The sequence below is a fragment of the Etheostoma spectabile genome, chromosome 3, assembly GCF_008692095.1.
Source record: "Etheostoma spectabile isolate EspeVRDwgs_2016 chromosome 3, UIUC_Espe_1.0, whole genome shotgun sequence".
NCBI lineage: Eukaryota > Metazoa > Chordata > Actinopteri > Perciformes > Percidae > Etheostoma > Etheostoma spectabile.
In genome coordinates this window covers 23,431,343-23,452,412 of record NC_045735.1, presented here as the reverse complement: position 1 = coordinate 23,452,412, position 21,070 = coordinate 23,431,343, and the positions used below count along the sequence as shown (strand labels likewise).

The window sequence follows — 21,070 nt, the reverse complement described above, 5'->3', positions numbered from 1 at the left end:
GCTTTACATAAAACATTAAAGAGCAATAAAAACGGTCATAAAAAAAAGAATAATATACAAATACAAGAATAAAAGTTACAGTGAGTAAGAAATTAATAATTATTCAATTGGTTATAGGGACAGGTTTGGAAAGAGAGAGGGAGGGGTTTTATTTTTGTTTACCTGTATTTTTTTTTTTAAGTAAAATGTTCTAAATATATAACAAAAAGTAAATAGTATAAATAGGTTTGGAATTATTTTTACCACTGAAATTATTTTTTTACAATTACAGAGGCAAAGTACCAAAAAAAGGTACCGTTGGGTACCAGAACCAAATTTCAGGTACCGGTAAAAATGTGAACGGTACCCAACCCTAACTGTTTAGTCTAAAGTCCATTTAGTTGACATGACTTCGCGAATGATGATGTCCCATCACTGTTCCAGTTATCGGCGGTGCGCAGCTGCTAAATGTATGAAGCAGAAACACTGGAATGTAGGCCTGCACAATATGGGGAAAAATATGAATCACGTTTTTTTAGCTTAGAATTGATATCACAATTCTCTGCCACGATTGTTTTCTCACAAATTGTAATGTTTATTGCACACCTGAACCATGACAAAAGAAAACACATTGGCAGTACCAAACATAGTTTTTTTGGCACCTACTTCATAGCACATTGCTCATCACCACAAGGCTGTAAACATAGAGAACTCAATGAAGAGAAGGGGGAGCAGTGTAGCGCTTGGGAGCACTTTAAAACCTATTTTATACAGTCTATGTTTAAAACTCACGAAAGAAAGTAGTAGCGTTTGTGATGCAGTCGGCTCGTAAAATTAAATAACAATTGAAGTCATAAAAAAAAAGTTATTTAAAAGTTAAATCGTCAACTGGGTGAATCGAGATCACGATTTCATAACCATTCATCGTGCAAGCCTCCTGGAATGGCTTAGCAAAATTGATTTTGAAAATTTTTCATTTTCTTCCTGTATACTTCTAACGTCTACAAAAAAATCAAATTTTTGTCCACTGAACAGATCATTCATTTCAGTGGTATTGGTGAAAACAGTTGACCAGCTGGCCAGCTGATTCCTTACCGAAAAGATAGCTAGTTCTGACAAGAGCGACGTGGTCAAAGTCAGTGTTACTGAACGGCCATCTTGCTTCTGATGTGAATTTCAGGTAACCCAAATACTTCTGATCTTAAATGACAATCTTACAAAAAAATGCATCTCTACAATAAAGACAGGTAAGTGCCATACATCACAGAAAAACTAGTGGGGCCTCAGTGCCTTGCCCAAGCGTACATCGACAAAGCTGATGCTTGCTGCCGCAGGAGGCTTGAGTCCAGATCTCCCAATTGAAAGGTGGTCTCCCAAAAACACAGCACCACCCTGCTGCTCCTGACTTTACCACCAGGAGAATGTGTCATCAGAAATAATTACAAAACATCAAAGGCTAGAGGAACGCACTAAGAAAACACTGCAGGCAGCGTCTTTCAACCATGAGAATGACAAAGCCAATTTGAAGATCTGTGCCCAGTGGCATGTAGCTCCATCCCTCACTGACTAAAAGAACTAACACATTGTGGTTACATATGCTTAGCTGGCTCTCCCACAAGTGAGATCAGGTCCTCACTCACTCTCCAAAACCCAGCAGCAACAAGGCAATTTGTTCTCAAACAGCTGGAGCTGCCCCCAAGAGTGAAAGGGAGAGAAAGAGAGGGAAGTCTCAGAGAGAGAGAAGAGAAAGTGTGATAATGAGAAACAAGAGAAAGGGATGGAAGCAAAGAGTATAAGATAGTCTGCTGTCATAAATAATCAATGCTTAGTCAACACAGAAAAAAATGAGAGCGTGTGAAAGAACCAGGGTTTCCTCCCGCTGCCAAATCCAAAAGGGGAAATTGCCAGAATCACACACGACATGACTAAACAGAGCTGAGACTACATGAAAAAAGAGAAACATGTAGGCAGGCAAAAAGCAACAGAAACAGTATGGAGAATATGACAAGGAGATACAAAATAAAAATTGGAAAAGAAGATAGAGAGGAAGAAAGACAGAGTCGGAGAACTGCAAGAGGACAGCAGGAAATTCCTTCGTCATTTTCTCGACCCTTAGGCCTGATGAAAAAACTGGAATATGACAATCCTCCTCCTCTTCCTTCTCCTCCTCCTCCTCTTTTTCTTTCTAATACCACACCTCCCTCACTCATTAGTTGCTTCCTTCCTCCTTTCCTTTTGTGCATGGCTGTGTCCATGTGTGCATACCGTGCACAGCATATCACGGTCACATGACGACTAGAATTAAAATCATCTGGCAGTTGATGAGTGTATTCTTCAGGATTGTGTTAGCACAGGCATGCGATACAGATGTGTTCATACCTCATGTCTTCCAGCAGGTCATATTCGGTCTGGTGCTTAAAGTGCAGTCTTGTCATCTGCTCTGTGTGCGTGTTTTTCAGCTCCTGTGTCACTTTGACCTGGAGGAAACAAGAAGACACGTCAAGTAAAGGATTTTTCATGTATTCATACGTCTGATATGCATGTGGTATTCATGTAATGGCTCAAATTCGCCTTCTGAAAACCCACCTCTCCAACAAATCCTTCCACATTGATCAAATCAATCATGGGATTTACAAAGTAAAACTAGATATCATCTGAGACTACTGTTGTTATAATACAGCTTAAATGTTGTCTTTTCCTGGTCATAAAAAAAGTTCACTGAACTGTGAATGTCTCTACCTGTCTAAAAGTATTATACACATTCATTTCACATTCATTTTTTTTCTCAGTGGCACCCACACACCCCAATATCACCCACCCCTATTTGGATTAAATGTTGCATGAAATCACATAAAGTCACACAATCCAGTATGACTGTAACTAGTATTTCCTTTATTGATGTATTTGCTGAATATTTTTTCGATGAATTGTCAGTCTTTGAAAAAATAGTGACCTTGGACTTTAACAAGCCAAAGATGTATTAAAAAAATTAAATGATATGCTACACAGATCGCAATAAATTAATATTTGAATATGATGACCGATCGTAGTCAGTAACATTAAATGTGTTTTCATCCCCCAAAGTTCACTGAAAGCACAAAATATTGAGAACATACTAGGTTCATCAAATGCACTGAGAGGGGAATCAAGATAAAAATCATCATTAGGAAGCCTGGATGCCAGCCAAACTTAGCCCCCCCCACAACATTTGAGGTCCGGAAGTTTGGTCTGGACTTGATCCGTTATGGAGCAACTATGCTCGAACCAGAGTTGTTTGGACCAATCAAATTGTAAGGGCGGGCTTTATATGATGATGGACAGATGACCAACAGTAACGTAAACAAACACATCACCAAAGAGCGCTTGGGTTGAATTTGTTTGCAACAAAGACGGCTGCCGCTCGATAATTGAGATGTGTAGATCCCGCTATCACGTCTGTTAGAGAAGATATCAACAGTGCATTCATTTTAAAAGACGAACAGAGAACCACAATTGAGGCATTTGTAGATCAGAAAGATGTTTTTGCAAAAAGGCAAAAGTTCAACATACGTCACATACTCGTTAATACGTTGCTCTGATTGGTTGTAGGTCTATTCAGTTGAGTGCAGAGGCATTTTCTTTCCTGGTTCGGTTGAGACACTCCCCATAATCACAGCCAATGGAGCAGTATCACACTCATATTCTGACTATGACGACGTCAGGCTAATCATTAGGCCTATTCTGTTGTGATTTCTTTCATTGAATCTGTCACAAATGATCTGATAGAGATAAAGACAGAGAAAGATCAAAGAAGGATCTTTTTTAGCTCTGAGATGTAGGCTAGACTGTGGGGAAAAAGGGGCTACAACTCAAGGTTCTGAATGTTATGTTTTTTAGTGTAGTATCATATAGTTTGGCTTTGGAGTCACATGAGCCAACATACACATACAAATAATGTAACCCCATTTATTACTCTATCAATCTATCACCCGCCATATATCTGTGCTGAGTGTGCTCAGCTCTAGAGTCACCTAAAATAAACACATGCATACACACGGACTCCCATCAGTAATCCAACAACGTAACAATCAGTGACCAGGTTTGGTCAGACTTTTGGAGAGGCTGGAGGAGGCTTTTGGCTGTTAAAGGTGACTGAAGAGACTTTTAACAAGCCATAACAGTATTAAGGAGCAGCAGACAGACTCCATGTGCAATAGGAAAAGATGCTAATTGTATCACCTCATCCAAAAATCAATTTAGGTGGTCAGACCAGGGGCTATAACCTGCACTTAGTCACACAGTCTTGTCCAAAAACAGACAGATAGCTCACCTTCAATATGCGCATGCACGCACACACACACACACACACACACACCAGCACACCACACACACAAAACACACACAGAGTCACTGTGATGGTCATTGTGTATTGTCGAGTACATTCCATCGGCTATTCACCAGAATAACAGTAGGCAAATTCATGACGTTCTAGACAAAACAAACATACACACACACACACACACACACACACACAACCACACACACACCCACACAACACAACACACACACACACACACACACAAACACCATCCTTTTCTTTCATGTGCTGTGTCTTGAAGATAAGGAGGGAGTGGTTCATTACATTATCGGGCAAAGGGAATTTACTTTATTCACCTTCTATCACTCATAGGAACCACAGGGAGAAAGAGCGCGCGAGAGAGAAGGGGAATGGCAGAGTGTGACAAGTATTACAAGCAGCATTGGCGAGACAAAATGAGAGGAAGATGGGGGAGGTTGGGCATGAGAAGGGAAGGGAGGCGAATATGAAGGGTGAGTAAGTGAGAGAAAGTAAGAAAGAAGATGGAGAGACTGAAAAAGAGAGACGGTCAGTAGGGGAGAGTGAGAGTGAAAAGGATGGGATATGGAGATGAGGCAAAGAGAAAAAGATGTTATGTTTATTAAAGGTCACAGTAAAAGAAAAGCGCTCAGGTGGTATCGCCTAGTGGAAGCTGATGCAGCAGATAGTCTGTACTGCTGAGAAAGTGGTTGCTCTTTTTTTAAACCAAACATCCACACACATCTTAGTGATTGATTGATGATATCCCACCTGTATGAAAAGCAACAAAACAGCAGGGTTGGGCAATATGACCTTATATATATATATAATATATATATATATATAACACACACTACCGTCAAAGTATGGGCCACTTACAAATTTCCATTCCACTCGATGTTAGACAGAATACCAGCTGATCGGGTGGGGGGCTGATCTTTAATGCAATTCTACATTGCCCTTTTCAGCAACCATTCTCCAATGTTCCAAAGGCCCATTCTGTTCACTAATCTGATATCATTTAAAAAACACTACTGAGAAAACATTGGACACCCTTTTGCAATTATGTAGCACATAATGTAATATGAAACTGCTGCGCTGGTTAAAAAACAATGCAACTGATCTTAACTGGTATTCTGTCTATAATGGAGTGCAATGGAAATTTCGAAGTGACCCCAAACTTTTGACCGTTAGAGTGTGTATATAATATATATATATATATATAAGATATATCTATATCTATATATATAAATAAAGATAAATTAACAGATTTGCCATGTCCAGTGCATATGTATGGTGTTTCCTTTCTCATAACAACTTGCATCTGATGCGTTTGTCCTGTTTGATTACATTATATCTAGGTAAAATACTGGGCTGTTGGCTGATGTGTTAGTTGAACTTTTGGGAAATATGACCTTGGTTTTATGGAGCAATATATTGCCTTTTTTTCAACCTCATTAGCAGCCATCTTTAATTTAGGCCACATAAAACTAACATATGAGAGTCAAAACAGCTCAGCCTGTAAGCAGTTGTGCTGAGAACAAGCAAAACACTAGAGGGGCTGCATGTGTAGCACTGGGAGAGAAATTATTAGTATCCAAGAACCAAATACTGATACACTATGGCTGTGATGCTGTGGGCTGAGTGTATTAACAGTGCCAGCCACATTGGCAAGGGGTTAACCAACAGTATTTTGCTAATAAATCATGTTTTATTCTTGGAAACATTTTCGCAGAAAACTGAATGGTAAACACACAGCTGCAGACAAATGAGATTTTACAAAATAATTATGACAATAATGGTGCATTTGATCACACACACAGTGGAACAAGTAGGGCTGGGTACCATATTCAACACTTTTTGTGCACTGACCAAGTTGCCTGTAAAGTATCAAGTATCGAAATAAACGTCGTCATTCAATACCCAATTTCCCAACCTTTGGAATAAATGTCATCAGCGTCAGTAAGCCAATAAGCATGCAGCATGCTTCTACCAAGAGTTAATGTTTGTGACTGGCTGTCTAAGGTTACACATCAAAGAGGCATGCATGAAAAACTCTACGTTACGCACAGAGACTGGGCTCACATAGTAGGAGCTGGAAAATTTAAAGATTTATGCCGCAATGTCTAATCTTTTAATTTCTTTTCGTTTTATAAAACTGCTATAATCGGGGGGAAAAAACTATAGTTTAGGAACCTGTATCCAAGTCACGGTACTGGTCTCCCTACCGGTTTCCAATATTTGTATACCCAGCCCTAGGTCGGAACAAGTCAACCACAGTGGTCTCTGCAGCCTCAATGATGAAAGGACCTGTTCAAGTGTGTGTGTTTGTGTGTGTGTGTGTGTGTGTGTGTGTGTTTTATAGACATGATATAACATGTTCAAGGCTAGTCTGTGTGCAGAAACCCAGGGCATAAATGGCACTGGGGGAATATGTGGCAATTAAGACAAAACTGTGCAGAGGTTCCCAGCATAGTCATTGTCTCTCATGCATTTACTGGTATTTTAGGACAACTCACACATTCATAGGAAGGCAATGGACAAGCATCTTAAACACATACTCTCACAAACTGGTACCAAGCTGTAGGGGATTGTGTTTTTTTTCTCAGCCCATATAGAATCAATCAAAGTCAGTATCAGACATGGCTCTGCCAGCATGTCTCATCAGTGTGTGTGTGTGTGTGTGTGTGTGTGTGTGTGTGTGTGTGTGTGTGTGTGTGTGGTGTGTGTGTTTGTGTGTGTGTGGGGGGGGGGGGGAGGCATTTGTCAGCTCAGCCTTTGACGAAAAGATGTGACCCTGGACGGATTGAAGGACCTTAAGACAAGAAGCACCCCAACGGGAAGAAACGACAGTTCGTGTTATGCTGTCTGGAAGACTATTGTCACAGTTTTACGATAACATTATATATGTATCAACAAAATAATGCTACACTAGCGTTACAGTGACGTTAAATTGTAGACTAACTTACGTTATTCCTTAACGTTACTGTAACGTTACTAGCTAGATATACCGTTGCTGCCATGTGTGTGGTGCATAGAACCTCTCATGTTAGCTCAACTAGCGTTTTCTAGCTACATTATTTGACGTTTGACGGCTCGACGCTAAAACGTTAACGGCTGGACAGATTCATAGCTAAATGTCACTAGTGACTAACCTAGCTAGCTAGCAAACGTTACTAATTTAGGCTAGCAAATGTCTTTTCTCCCCTTTAATTTTCTTCAGCCTGCAGCATTAGACGATATTTGTTTGTTTAGTAAAACACAACATCCTCATCTAGCTAAGGTTACTAACGTTGTTATCTGTCTGTCATTGTCTGTGTAGCCCAGCTACAACATAACGGACTCTGGAAATCACTCACCTTCCTCGGCGGCGGCTGCATTTTGGAGTATTGACATGAATGGTTGTTCCCTTGCGAGATGTATTGTAATTCCAATAGGAAATCCAAATCAGTGTGAGACTAATATTTTGTCTCCAACAAAAAAAAGCCTCCCTCCAGACGACAGGGAGGAAAGACGGGAGTTAAATTTGTACTCCGGCGGCCATGATTGATGATAAATGGCTAGTTTATACAGAGCAGAAACTGAAGCTCCGAGTAGAGGCTGAACACACTTGTGTAGGCTGCTGCCACTACTAGAGGACTAGTGTGTACTGTACTGTGTTGTGAACCAGGAGAGCAGACAAGCGGAGAAGAAAAAGCAGAGGGAAGGGATTGGAGGGGGGGGGTATTAACGGGGAACCCCTTCAGCAACTAGCTAGCTAAGCTCAACGGCTCCCCAACGTGGCGAAGCCCGAGATAGCGTCCTGTCTGTGATAACAACATTGGGAGCGGAAGGACATTCTTTCAGCTCTGCATCCTCTCGCCTACGGTCGACAGTAACCTCGATTGACACTTACGCAAAGGTGTTTTAAACCAAATAAGGGAACAAGAAGGATGATAACTGCAAAATCGGCCTGTTTATCTACTGAGCATTAGGGGTTTTCTGAGCCGGCGGCCAGCCTGCTCAAGGAGAAAAGTCTGACTGACAGGTGGAGAGCCTGCGTCCTGCAGACCTGCATAGCAACAAGAAACCGCAGTCGATCAAGGAAAAATCGATCGCGTACAGCAGACATACATCTGTCTTTATACAGTCTATGCTGTAGATTAGGACAAAAAAAGTAAAAAAAAAAAGTATTATATATATATAATATATATACATATATATGTGTGTGTGTGTGTAGAGGTAGAGAGAGAGTCTACCAAATTTGGGTTGTTAATAATTAGCCTAATAATTCAATACATATTTTCCGCCTGCCATTCGAATTCATCTGAAAATGTATCAGCCTATTGAATCACACAAATCATTGAAATATTCATGCATTTGCTAAACTTTATGTAAAGAAGGCTAATTTGTGCTATTACAGACTTTCGTATTTGTGTATAATGGAATACCAGGGAGTAGACAGCGTAAAATGGGGTCAAGGGCTGGATTAACCATTAGGGCAACTGCTCACTTGCCCAGGGGCATATGTCATCTAAAGGGCCCTGGCTGGGCATCGTCAAATATTATGTTAGATCATGTAATAAACGCAGACTTCACTTTTCCTAATTATATGCAGATTTTATGTGTGTGTGTGTGTGTGCGCGCGCTAAATGAACAATTACTCTTGGTTGCTTGTGGTTTAAAATGTGTGTGAAATGGAAATTGAAATTGTTCAAACCTCGCAAGGTTAAGACACGTGTCACTGGGGGAAAGAAATGCAGTCACTGTTATTTTTTCCCAGAAAAACATCTGCTCACATGCAACTGATACCAAACTACAAAAGATTGTTATGGTTGGCAACAATGTCTTACAAAACAGACAAGTGAGTGAAACAAATACATGACTCTCTGGAAGTATTTGTTTTTGGCTAGAGAGAAGAAAATGCAAAAAAAATCTGCCAAGAATTTTTCTTTACGCCTACAGTACATGCCATGGCCAAGGTTAAGGGCCGTGTAATCATTAATACACCAAGTTTTGTGGAGCAGGTAAGACATTAAGTACTATTTTCTTACATTTTCTCTCAGTATAACAAACACACACATTCACAGTCAGAGACACCAACCAGTCTATTACCACCCACACAAATAACTGTCTGCTAGTGGCACAGAAGAAAATGGCTGACATTGTTGGATTATACTGTATCTGTTAGGATCCTGCCAGGATGCTTTTTGGTTTATGATTTATCTTGTGATTTGGTATAGGAGAATACATTTCTTTGGCCATTCTAAGGTAAGAAATTTTTCTGTCAAAACAGACTTTATTAATTAAAAGTACAAAGAACCAGCATGGATGGTTGGTTTTGAGTCACATATTGCATATCTGAAATGTGAGAAATTACAGGTAATCTTTGATATCCTTTTGTCAGTGGGGCTGTCAGGTTCACTTTCTTTCTGTGGGGACACAAAAGGACTATATATTTATGTTTTTGATTACATGGCAGGAGATTTCAAATTATCCTTAGCTGTGTTTTTATTACGATTTACCTGGAAAGGCCTTTGTAACTAATAGCTTATTGTGATAAGAATTAGTTCTAATTTGTATGCCCTATAGGTTACAAAGAAAACGTATTAGTAAATGTTGGTAATTTTATATGCTTGTACTTATAGTAATGATTACATTCATTAGTCTCAATAGGGTTCATTTTACCAAAACTAAAAAAATAATTGTTTGAAAAGTTAAAGGTGGTGAAAGTTTTTTCCTATTCACTTTCCGTTTGACTAATTGATTTTAACATCATCCCCAGGCTAAACTGGCCACGCAATGTCTACAAGTTTCAGCTTGTCAGACAGCACACACCTCCACAGGTTTTTCCCCCACTGAAGTATCTTAAGCACGCATTCAACTGTAAGCAACAGAGTTAGATATACTGCAAGCTGTACTTCTGCTCATGAGAATGAAGATACATTACGCAGGATGGTTAGACAGTCTTTGAAAAGCAATTCATACAGTGTGAGTAATTTCATATGTTTAAGGGGGTTTGTCCCTAGGGAAGGGGGATTTTGTAAATTTATTTGGATGCAATGTGGGTATGCTTCTTTTTTTTTACTCAATAGTAAGCTAAGTACAGTTTGGTGTGGTGTGCACTCAGCAAGTCAGAGAGATTTGGAGTACAAAAGAGGTGCTCTGTCTCAGGTCTGTTATCTGTTAAATTCAACTTGCAGCTGTTTTGAAGAGAAAAAAAGGCAGTGAAGTCAGCAAAGGGTAAAGAACCAGTGTCTATGATGACAGAGAGGGAAGAAAAAAGAGAGAGGTTAGCAAATCACTCAGGCGACAAACAAGTAAATCTGGCAGCTACTGTCTTATTTGCATGCAAGTTTTTAAGGTGTCCCTTCTATGTTACATGACTTGTTTGGTCTTAGGTGTAGGAGGTAGAAAAAGAGTGGACTGAGGTTAACAATGTAACAAGCCCGTGAGCACAACAGAAAGAAAGATTTGAACAAGGTCTCAAACAAGGTCTGGTTTGAGTTAAAAAGTTATTCCTCTGTCTCTCCCAAGGTTTTGGAAAAACGTTGGCATGCTAAGTGCCAGAGTGAGTGCTGTTTCTCTGCACAAGAACACAGCTGCACTTACATTTTTGCAAAAGCCTGTTACCACAAAAGCCTGTGTGAATCTGTGTATTTGGGGGAGAAAGGCTTAGTGTCTCAGTTCTGCTGAGACAAGATGTCAAGAAGTCTCATCATGTAATCCTGTTGGGGCAAGTGGGAGAATACTACCCTAGATCTTGTTACCTGCTTGTTACTCACATATTCAGCACTGATCTATTTTGCGGTCAGACTCCCTATTCACTCACACTTGTTCATTTACTCCAACAGAAGAAGGATTTAGGATTTAATCAGTAATGATTTGATATGGGTGCCACTATTTAAGTTTCCTTTTGTCTTTTTTCTATCCCTCACAAGTATTCATTTCATTTATTCCCACTCAGAAAGAAAAAGGTGATTAAAGGATGTCATCCTTAAAGGATTTTTATCCTGTGGAAGCGCAAATGGGATGACTCATGTTATGAGCTGGATTGTGTTAATTTGATTGTGAAATCACAAAACTCTGGTCGATTATGCAGTATACTGGACTGTTCTGTTCAGGCATGCCAATGTGAATTACTTGGGCCATCCAAAAATGTGATTGAGGTTGATGTCTTGCAGTCAGACTCATTTCCTGTGTCTCCACACTCTATTTCTGTGTGTATGATAACTTCTCCATGGTTGTTCAAATGCAGCACATTCACAATCTATTCCTTTGTGCTTTTCTTTTCCTCAGGTGATTTCCCAAACCAAGATCGTCACCTTTGACAACAACATGACCAACCTAACCAATGCCAGTGCCTTCTACTGTCACTTTGAAGAACGTTTTAAATATATTCTCCTTCCTGTCAGCTATACCCTGGTCTTTGTAATTGGCCTGGCACTGAACGCCACAGCGTTGTATGTGATTGTGTTTCGCACTAAGCGCTGGAGGCCGTCCACCATCTACATGTTTAACCTGACGATGTGTGACACACTCTACATCCTCACTCTGCCCTTCCTCATCTATTACTACGCAGATCAGAACGACTGGCCCTTCAGCGAACCATTCTGCAAGCTCATACGCTTCCTGTTTTATACCAACTTATATGGTAAAGTGATGGCATGGCACAGATCCATACAATACAGCAAAAAAACGAGTTGATATATGATATGGTACAGTTATGGCGGTATAATATTCCACAAGACACATTATTATACAATATAAAAATAGAGTTTTTTAAATAGTTATCTCTCTGGCAGGTTCCATTCTGTTCTTGTGCTGTATCAGCCTGCATCGCTTTGTTGGAATCTGCTATCCAGTCCGCTCCCTCTATTGGGTCAGCGCTCGTCGGGCCAGGCTGGTGTCTGTGGCATTGTGGGCCTTTGTATTATTCTGCCAGTCACCTATTCTCTACTTCTCAAGAATTAGGTGATTTAAATTTGTATATTTGTCTCCCTTTTCTTTTTCCCCTTCATTCCTTCCTTACTTACTTAATGTTCATTTCATTCAAAGTTTTAAAACGTGGGCTTATGATTTTTTGGGCACACCAACTATCTTATATTAGAGTGCCATAATGGGACACACTTAAATGAACTACCAACCTTTCAGCTAACACATTTTCATTGTATCTTCTTTCATTCAACACCCCTATTTTTTTTCCATGGTTCAATGCTGAACAAGGCAGCACTACCGTGTAATATTCCAACAATTGTTCTCCTTTGCTAGGGATGTGGAAGGTGAGCGGATCTGCTACGACACCACTAGCCCAGAGCTTTTTTATGACTTCCTGGTGTACAGCTCCGCTGTGTCACTGCTAATGTTTGCCTTGCCCTTCATGGTGGTAATGGTGTGCAATGGCCTCATGGTGCGGAAGCTTCTGGAGCCTGGCTGGGGGTCTGAAGGGGGTGAGAGGGGAGGCCTGTCAGCCCAACATTCCAAGCAGAAGTCAGTGAAGATGATCATCATTGTGCTGGCGGCATTCATGCTCTGCTTCCTGCCTTTCCACGTCAACAGGAGTCTTTACTACTCTTTAAGATACCTAAGGCAGGTTGATCCATCACAGGTGAGGACAAACCCTTTCATGATAAATGTGTTATGACTTTAAAAGCTCAGGATTGAACGTTTTTTATATGTTCATCAGATCAGCTGCAAGTTGCTGGAGGGGTCCAGTGTGGCCTACAAGGTGACCCGACCTTTAGCCAGTGCCAACAGCTGCGTGGACCCCATCCTTTACTTCCTGGCTGGGCAGGGTGCTCGCAGTAGCCTCACCAAGAAGAACAAGTCATCAAAACCAACAAGTGTGAGCCAACACATGACCACACAACTCTGATCCAATATAACTATTTTGGAAAAATTGCAGAAAGCTATGTGGAAAAGTGCACTACTTATTGCCGGTTTCTTCTGGTAGATGTGCCTCCCCACACTGACACCGACAGACACTGCATTAAGATTAACCAGTAGAAGTGCATGTTCAGATTTGACTGAAGGGTATGAAGAAACATCTAAATTATGTAGTGGGCATTAAAAGCTGTTAAATCATTTCTACAGACCATGTTATGTTATGTTTGAAAAGCTGTAATGTATGGACAGAACTACTACAGAACCATATGGAGCTCCACATCTTGGTTTTTGTTGATTCTACTGGAAAACTGCTGCACTTGATGTTTGTATGTTTGTATAGGAATAAGTTAATTTTCCACAGCTCATCTTTCTTCCTACATATCAGACAAAGATGGAAAGACTTTTTATGAATATGCTAGAGCAGTGCTTATGTCTCACTTTGTGTTACAAAATGTGAAGGAATGCAACAATATTAAAATAAAGGTTTCTATAAATGTATAAATGATGATATAATTGTTGTGGTGAGACATTTGTTATCATTTGTCTCACTGCATTTGTTTAATGTCCTAATTTGTAAGATATAATTCTTGCATAATGGCTGTAGAATGAGTCTTACTATCACTTTGTGACACATTTTCTTAGAAGAGCTGGTGTATTACGTATTTGTTGTCCTCAATGTTAGTTCATCGACTCTCTCTCTTAGTGTCTGAGCAGCTGAGCAGGGTATTTGAAACCAAAGAAGTGAGTCGTCACATCAGCCTGTTGGCTGTGAGTTTGGAAAGTATTATCTGTGACTTGTAGGAAGAGTGTCCTTAGTGGATGTCATTGTTTGCTACACTTGATATACATAACAGCTGTCATTTTCTCTAATGAACATCAACCACCGCTAGAGGGCGACACTGCCTAACAAACAAGACAGACCATGATGCTTTAGTTTGAACTACATTTTGGACTTTTTCTATTTTGCTACATTTCCCTCACAAACCTACGCCTCATTCACAGACAAAAGCACACAAACACAAAAAAGGCCAAATTACTGTATTTCACCAAGAAAAACAGCAAAATAGACATGTATTTAAAATACATCTGTTTTTTTATTTGAAAGAGTAAAAACGTCACACAGAAAAATGTAATATTGTAAATGCATACAAAGCTGACGAGATAAATGTTTTTTTTTATCCTTCCAGCAACACTTCAGCTTGAAATCAAAAGAAAATGTTTAACTGCTGACACCAAAACGTATCTAGTCCTCCAGACATGTATTGCTTCTGCTATAATAAGAAAATGATGGGATAAAAAAACTCTTACGATTATAGTATACTCCTTAAAACTCCTGAGGATGTAAACTGAAACCAACAGGGCTGTATGACTTTGAGGCATCTTAACCCCTAATCCTCTGTAGCCACTGGGTGGTTTATTTAATTAAGCTGTTAAAAAAATAATAATAATAATAATAATAATAATAATAATGTGCGTGTGTATACGTGTGTGTTTATGTGGAAGTAGTTCCTTAAAGTTATGGATATTGTATAACTTCTGGCTATGTGTACTGTACAGTATTGTGTGTAGGACTTTTTAAAAGTTCATGTTTAAAACACTGAAATGTTGCACTCAAATTGTGAAAAAAAAAAATCATACACACAATGTTGATTAAACAAGAAATTCAATTATATGCATGATGGTGTGACAGAGACTACCGCTTTTTTAAATGATGGACCACAAATGTCACTTATTAATGCAGTGCAGTTGTCTTTCACCTCACACATACTGTATGCTAAAATTATAAAACCAGGTCTGTTTCTCTATACCCACCCATATTTACATATGTACATTAATTTACATGGTCTATACTACAAAAGTGACATCTACCCATCTAACTTTTTCTTGTTGCAGCCTCTAACTGCCATTGGGATGCAGTGTTACTTTAATTGGGGGCCCACTCTGAGATCACATTTTGGCCCCTGATCACCTACTTGGACCTATTTTTAAAGGTTGCAATTGTTATTAATGCTGACTGCGGGTAGGTTTACATCGCTGAGTGAATGTTTCGCAAACTCTTAAAGGTTCATTGAACTCAGTGAGTGCATCTTCGGTTGAAACAGAATTCCACATCATCAAGGTCTAAAACCTCTACACACCTGCACATCTTATATGCTAAACTTGTAAAATAAAATATTTCAAACAACAAAATATAACATTTTGTCCTTATAATACTTTCTGTACTCTGAAATCAAGTGTTATATGACCCAAAATCATATCTTTTTTATGTCAACTAAGTCAGATTTTTTTATTGGTCTTTTGGTGAAAACCTTCAAACTCTTATGCTCATATGGCACTTGGTGAAAGACAACGTGTATGATATCTTCTCTTTTTTTTAAAGAACATACTTGAACGAGTTTGTTTCAGTCTCACTGCTGTTTGAGTTCTGCCTTTTGTCAGTTATGTATGCCACAGTGTGTTGTCCTCATCACTGTACACAAGTAGTGTAGATGTGCCTGTCTACCTGTATTGTTTGTGTCCGCCTATGTATGTTTCACCCGTGTCTATAATAGAAGCACAAAAATAGGGGCTGAGAACACGTTTTTTTCATGACCCAAACTCTTTTTTGTTTTCTCCCTTTCATTCTTACTTTTAGTGTCAGGTTTTGACAATCTGTTGTCACAGAGCTATACTTTCCCACATTCTCTTTGGATTTAGACAGTGACGGAAAGCAGCTGTAATTTAAGTTGAACTTCTATGACGGTACATTTGATACATCTGCAAAGTACAGTATTGTTTTTATGCAATAATAAATACAGTAATATTCCTCTTATCACATGAATAAAAAAAAGTATTCCAGCATGAGTTGGTTCTTGTAGTTTCTTGGTGTCAGTCCGTCGTCTAGAAACACCCTCCCTGCCAGATGTCAAGTTGTCAGTGAATGATAAGGTCATCTTCAGCGAGGTAGCATTATCACGCTCTCTGTCTCTTCACCTGAGAAAGTCAAAATGTCAAGGAAGCGGCAGGATAAGGACATGAAGGTCAGAATGGAAGATTTCCAAGTATAGGACGTGACAAATAAATGCCTTTTAAACTTCTAAAGCCCACTTATCTCATTAGTTCTCATTTGGGCTGATTTTGAAGCATAAATGATTGCTTACTTAAGGGATTTTTTAAGATATCAGGCAGGTCTTTACTGTAATAATACTGATTCTAAGAGTGTTGTGTGTTGTTTATGTGTATGAGCAGACAACAGGAAACAGAAAAAGCTAATTTTCTTAATCATTTTAGGGAAAATCCTCTAATAAACTGATCATACGCTGCATAATTTCATTTCCTGAAACAGACTACATACTTCAGTGCTGGCCTGAAGAATGTGAGCCAAAATAATGATCTTGAGCTCAACACAGCACTTAAACCCATAAAAATGAGGAGTGTGCATTGTGGAAGAAATATAAAGAAATGGGTAAGGAGAGGGGTGATTACATTACACATATGTACAGTAGAAGGAAGAAGAGAGTAAGAGGTGGAAGCGTGTGACTGTGTGTGGCAGGTTGTACCTCCTGATGCCAAATGATGAAGAGGAACAGAAGGGTTTCCCTCCAAACAGGGAGTTCCGATGCTCTTGGGATGATGTCTTAGTTTCTATGGCGGCGGGCTTCTGCTCGGGGATCTGAGTGACTTGAAACCTGTCAGTCGACCGAAAGATATCATCACAGTTATATTTATGGCAATCCTGGTATAATGGCTGCCACTAAAACACACATGTTCTTACAGGAGTGTGAAGCTGTTTGAGTGTGTGTGTGAAGCTTAATTAGTCTTTCTACGTGTTTAATCATCTTTTCTGCTACTTTTTGAGGCTTATTTTAAATCACGTAAATTCTACAGTACTGTAGATCTGAACCTGTTACATTAGTAGACATTATATAGATGTTTCTAGCCTTTCTATAAATCAACTGGACGATGGTTAAATGACTGTGAATGTGTCAGCAGTGATAGAAGTATTCAGATGAGTCAGTAAAGTAGATTAAATAAAAAGCAGCGATACCACGGTGTGAAAAAAAACAGCTTGTTGATATAACTAACCAAATGTGGCTCAAGAGAATATACTGTTGATGAAGGTCCGGAGGGACCGAAAAATTATTTCTAAGGCTATGCTATAGCAAGCGCAGAGTGTGGGATTTTTTTCTTTGTTTTGAGGGTAATTTAAAATCTCTATCATAGTAACTAATTACTATAACTCTCAAATAAATGTAGTAAAAAGTGTCATCTTTGCATCTAAAATGCAGTGTAGTAGAAGTAAAAAGGAAAAGAAAAAGTAACAATATATTTGCATTGTAGGTAAGTCATGTATTATGTCAGTTATGTGTTGGGTATGAAACAATTTGGACCTGTCTCACCTCCCCACAGACAACACTGCCAGCTCTCCCTCCTCCTCCTCCTCCTCCCCCTCCTTCACTTCATTCCCTTTCGCCTTTTCCTGCACAGTATTTGGCACAGCTTGTGTAATATGGGTGTCGATAAACACTCCCCCCAGCAGGGGTCTCTTCTGCTGGTCGGTGGAGGTGTCCAGGGAGGACAAGATGAGGGTCTGGGCGGGCTTCAGGGGATCTTTGAGTGAATCCAGGGGAGGTATGAGGACAGCGGGCCATTTTCTCTGGGCGCAGCGGGTGCAGCGGTAGCCGTGTTTGGGGGCCAGTCCAGAGAGGCCAGAGATGGTGTGGAGGTGGGACTGATGGGGGCACAGCCTGGGGAGGGAACGGAAAGTGGACAGTGGAGACAGCATTGGGAACCTGGGAAGAAGAGCAGGAGAGGGTTAGGAGGGAATGAACAACTGATCAGTTACATTTTACAAGTTTTTGAACACTTTTATTTTTTTAAATAGTCAAGACAAATTTCCCTAAAAATCCAAATATTGAGTAATTTAAAAGATTGTTGTCAAGTCCATAAATTTTACTGATAATTGAGACAAAAATGGGACCTTGAATCGTAAATCAATCCAATAGGCGCTGTCTAGTGTACCTATGGCATTCATATGTTAGTAACATCAATACAATGCTAGTCTTGTCAGTCTAGACCATTTTATGTAGATTGTCTCTTCTGTTCCCTATTGCTTCCTAACAGATTAAAGGTTTTGTGTTGCTAACAAAGCATACAGTAATGCCAGAATGACAATGGATTTTTTTTTAGACTTAAGACTCTTAAAACTTTAAGAGTTAGAAAAGCCCCAAAACAAGCCAAACATTACATTCCCCTCCACCTTTGCTTAGTGTGAATGTATAAATGGAAATGTATTTAAAATTGAAATGTGAAGTGGTATCTATTAGCAAGTCCGCCCAGGCCTCTTTGGCTTTGGTCTTTCCATGGTGTATTTGTGCAGAGAAAGGCAGAGCAAAAGAGATGAATGCAGCATGCACATAATGCAGCTGTGTGTCCCAGTGTTGTAATAGTGAGTGATCTGTAGTAACCCCTGCAGAAACTCACACACACACACACACACACACACGCACGCACACACACCCGCACACACACACACACACACACACACACACACACACACATAAAATCTGAAAGCTTTCCAGATTTCAGTGTGCATATCATGTGTGCGTGTCAGAATGTTCTCGAATCCTAAGCTCACATGTTGCAGCAGCCCATTGAGCAGCAGCACACTGCCAGACCTCTCACTGTTGTCAATGTGGCATACATACTGGCGTGTAATGTATCTAATTACCATCCATATAATAATGCGAGATGAGGTGAACTTCTGTGGGAAAAGTTGTGTCAGTGCAAGAATAGAGGGGCAATTTGGAGTATGAAGATGACTCTGACTTCTGCTGCCAGTGCTGATAAAGTAAATGACAGTGGTGTAGACAGTGGTGTAAAGCAGCATATTGCTGATTTTGTTAGATTAACTTCTGATTACTTGAGCACTTGTATCCGCTGCACATTGCAACCAAAGTTCCAACCACAAATACACATGGTCATATAAACTGTGTGACTTCAAGCTATGTGACAGCCAATGAGCTTAGTGACAGGCTCATGAATCAAGTCAGACACTCACTTCAGACATGCAAGAGTGTATCAGCCCACTCCAGAACTCCACTGAGAAATTGTATGCGATTACTTTCTTTTCCTCTTTGATAAAGAAAACTAGAATTGCAGGTGGAATTAAATTATTAAAATATTAGAGTTGAAAACACAACTAGTGGAGGCACACTATGGTATTATAATCCTGTAAAACATAGTTTGCATTTCTATTTGTGAGGATAACAAAAATAAAACCTGTTTGCATTGAAGATATTGCAATGTTACAACGTTTTATACAAGGTGGCTCCACTGGGAGCTTGAGCCAAGTCATAATATTTAAGATATAAGATTCCAATCTAAAAATAATTTAAAAATATTTGCAACTTTAATAGTGGTTTTGAATCTATTGGTTTATATCAATATTCAGTTTAGACACTCGTGCACACACACACCAACACACACCACACACACACACACACACACACACACACACACACAGCGTTGTTTACTTTTTAGAGCCTTTCTTACAAAATGCTCACTGCCTTGCTCTCTCCCAGACTTGTCTTGCCTCGGTACTCAGCTTAACCTTGAGCAGCATTACTGAGTGTGTACATGTTGAAGGTACATATTGAGGAAGTGTGTAAGCGAGTGTGGTCTCATACTTAATTGACGAGGCTTTGCTCATGGCCATCTGTTTGCTCTCGTACTCCAGCAGCAGTTCCTCCAGTGCAGCAGCATTTTCTGAAACACACACACACATTCAGATGAGACTCAATCAATGATGTGACTACAATGACAGTCAATACTATCAATCCAAATATACTCAAGCTTGCCCTCTCTGTTAGTATGCGGTTTACGTAAGACCATATTAGACGTTTGTAAATTACATTTATCTTTGTGCTTATTGGTGATTGATTGGAAAAAATAAACTAGACCATTGAAGGATTTACATTTGGTTCTACTTTTCATTCTACAGGGGAAGAATTTTTATCTCCCTTCAAAAACAACCAATCTCTCTTTTTTCACTTTTTTTGCTGTAGCAGACAGCCTGAGCTTGCAGCTGTTAAGATGTGTCTGTGACGTACTCTGATGACACTGCGTTCCCATCTAAAGTCAGAACACATTAAATTACTCTGACCACTAGCTCCTAAGTGGTGTCACTGCTGCTCAACACCCACCTTTCTTCTCAGTGATGAGGCGAACCAGAACACTGATGGTATCTTCATTCAAGTCGTCGGATATGTAGGGACAATTGTTACCTAACGCAAGCAAAAAAGAAAAGCACAGACAGACAATTAGCAGACATATTTTTTTTAATACTGTATATTACATTTTAGGTTCTAGATCCTAGATTCTAGAACTAGTATATTGAGATTTTCATCTATGTAATTACATACATACATATAACCATATAGTGTAAAATTATTCTTACAGTCTATGCATATAACACAAATACAAACAATGCCATATGCAAATATAAAAAATAGTAAGCAGACCTTGAGTAAGGATTGCTTTGTCAAACCATATAAAGGCATGTATTTCAAACTGTACAATCTGAACTTAACTGTAATATATAAACTTATATTTTTTTTCAATGCACAGTAAATTCCTCATGCTTTTAAGTTCACACAGTACATGTCATTGCTGGGATATCGTGCCCCAGTGCATGATGGGACTGATAAGGATGGATGTGGATGACTGAACAGCAAAGAATAGACATGCCGCCATGGCAACACCCCCCCAACCATCCCATAATAGTACAGCACATTGAGGCAGTTGAGAGGAAAGGGATGAGGGCGCAGGGGGGGTTAAGAATAGCTCACTCAGCAAATCACAATCCATTCAGCACTGCTGAATCACACAAGGCTCTGTGTGTGTGTGGTGTGTGTGTGTGTGTGTGTGTGT

The 21,070-nt window shown here is 39.6% G+C and overlaps 3 protein-coding genes across 6 annotated transcripts in view; 1 reads left to right on the top strand and 2 right to left on the bottom strand.

The window, feature by feature from the left end:
* fchsd2 (FCH and double SH3 domains 2) overlaps positions 1-8,302 on the bottom strand; it is a 61,707-nt gene extending 53,405 nt beyond the window's left edge. The window contains exons 1-2 of one of the 3 annotated variants that reach the window (XM_032511758.1): positions 7,654-8,302; positions 2,359-2,456 (exon numbers count right to left, since the gene is read on the bottom strand). In XM_032511758.1, coding sequence (XP_032367649.1) covers positions 2,359-2,456; positions 7,654-7,674 — 119 coding nt within the window. In that variant the 5' untranslated portion in view covers positions 7,675-8,302. The remainder of the gene's footprint in view (positions 1-2,358; positions 2,457-7,653) is intronic. The other 2 variants (XM_032511751.1, XM_032511763.1) reach the window with 2 other exon arrangements.
* Positions 8,303-10,139: 1,837 nt separating this feature from the next.
* p2ry2.1 (purinergic receptor P2Y2, tandem duplicate 1) lies at positions 10,140-14,758 on the top strand. Its single transcript, XM_032511796.1, has 5 exons — positions 10,140-10,264; positions 11,573-11,927; positions 12,079-12,247; positions 12,545-12,881; positions 12,960-14,758. Exons 1-5 carry the CDS (start codon positions 10,229-10,231, stop codon positions 13,146-13,148), a joined length of 1,086 nt encoding a protein of 361 aa, XP_032367687.1. The 5' UTR covers positions 10,140-10,228; the 3' UTR covers positions 13,149-14,758.
* Positions 14,759-15,527: 769 nt separating this feature from the next.
* The window catches only part of relt (RELT TNF receptor), a 26,022-nt gene continuing 20,479 nt past the window's right edge, over positions 15,528-21,070 (bottom strand). For both annotated transcript variants that reach the window (XM_032511774.1, XM_032511784.1), the window contains exons 7-11: positions 20,344-20,424; positions 19,828-19,906; positions 17,539-17,931; positions 16,699-16,827; positions 15,528-16,132 (exon numbers count right to left, since the gene is read on the bottom strand). In XM_032511774.1, the coding sequence (XP_032367665.1) occupies positions 16,129-16,132; positions 16,699-16,827; positions 17,539-17,931; positions 19,828-19,906; positions 20,344-20,424 (686 nt within the window). In that variant the 3' untranslated portion in view covers positions 15,528-16,128. The remainder of the gene's footprint in view (positions 16,133-16,698; positions 16,828-17,538; positions 17,932-19,827; positions 19,907-20,343; positions 20,425-21,070) is intronic.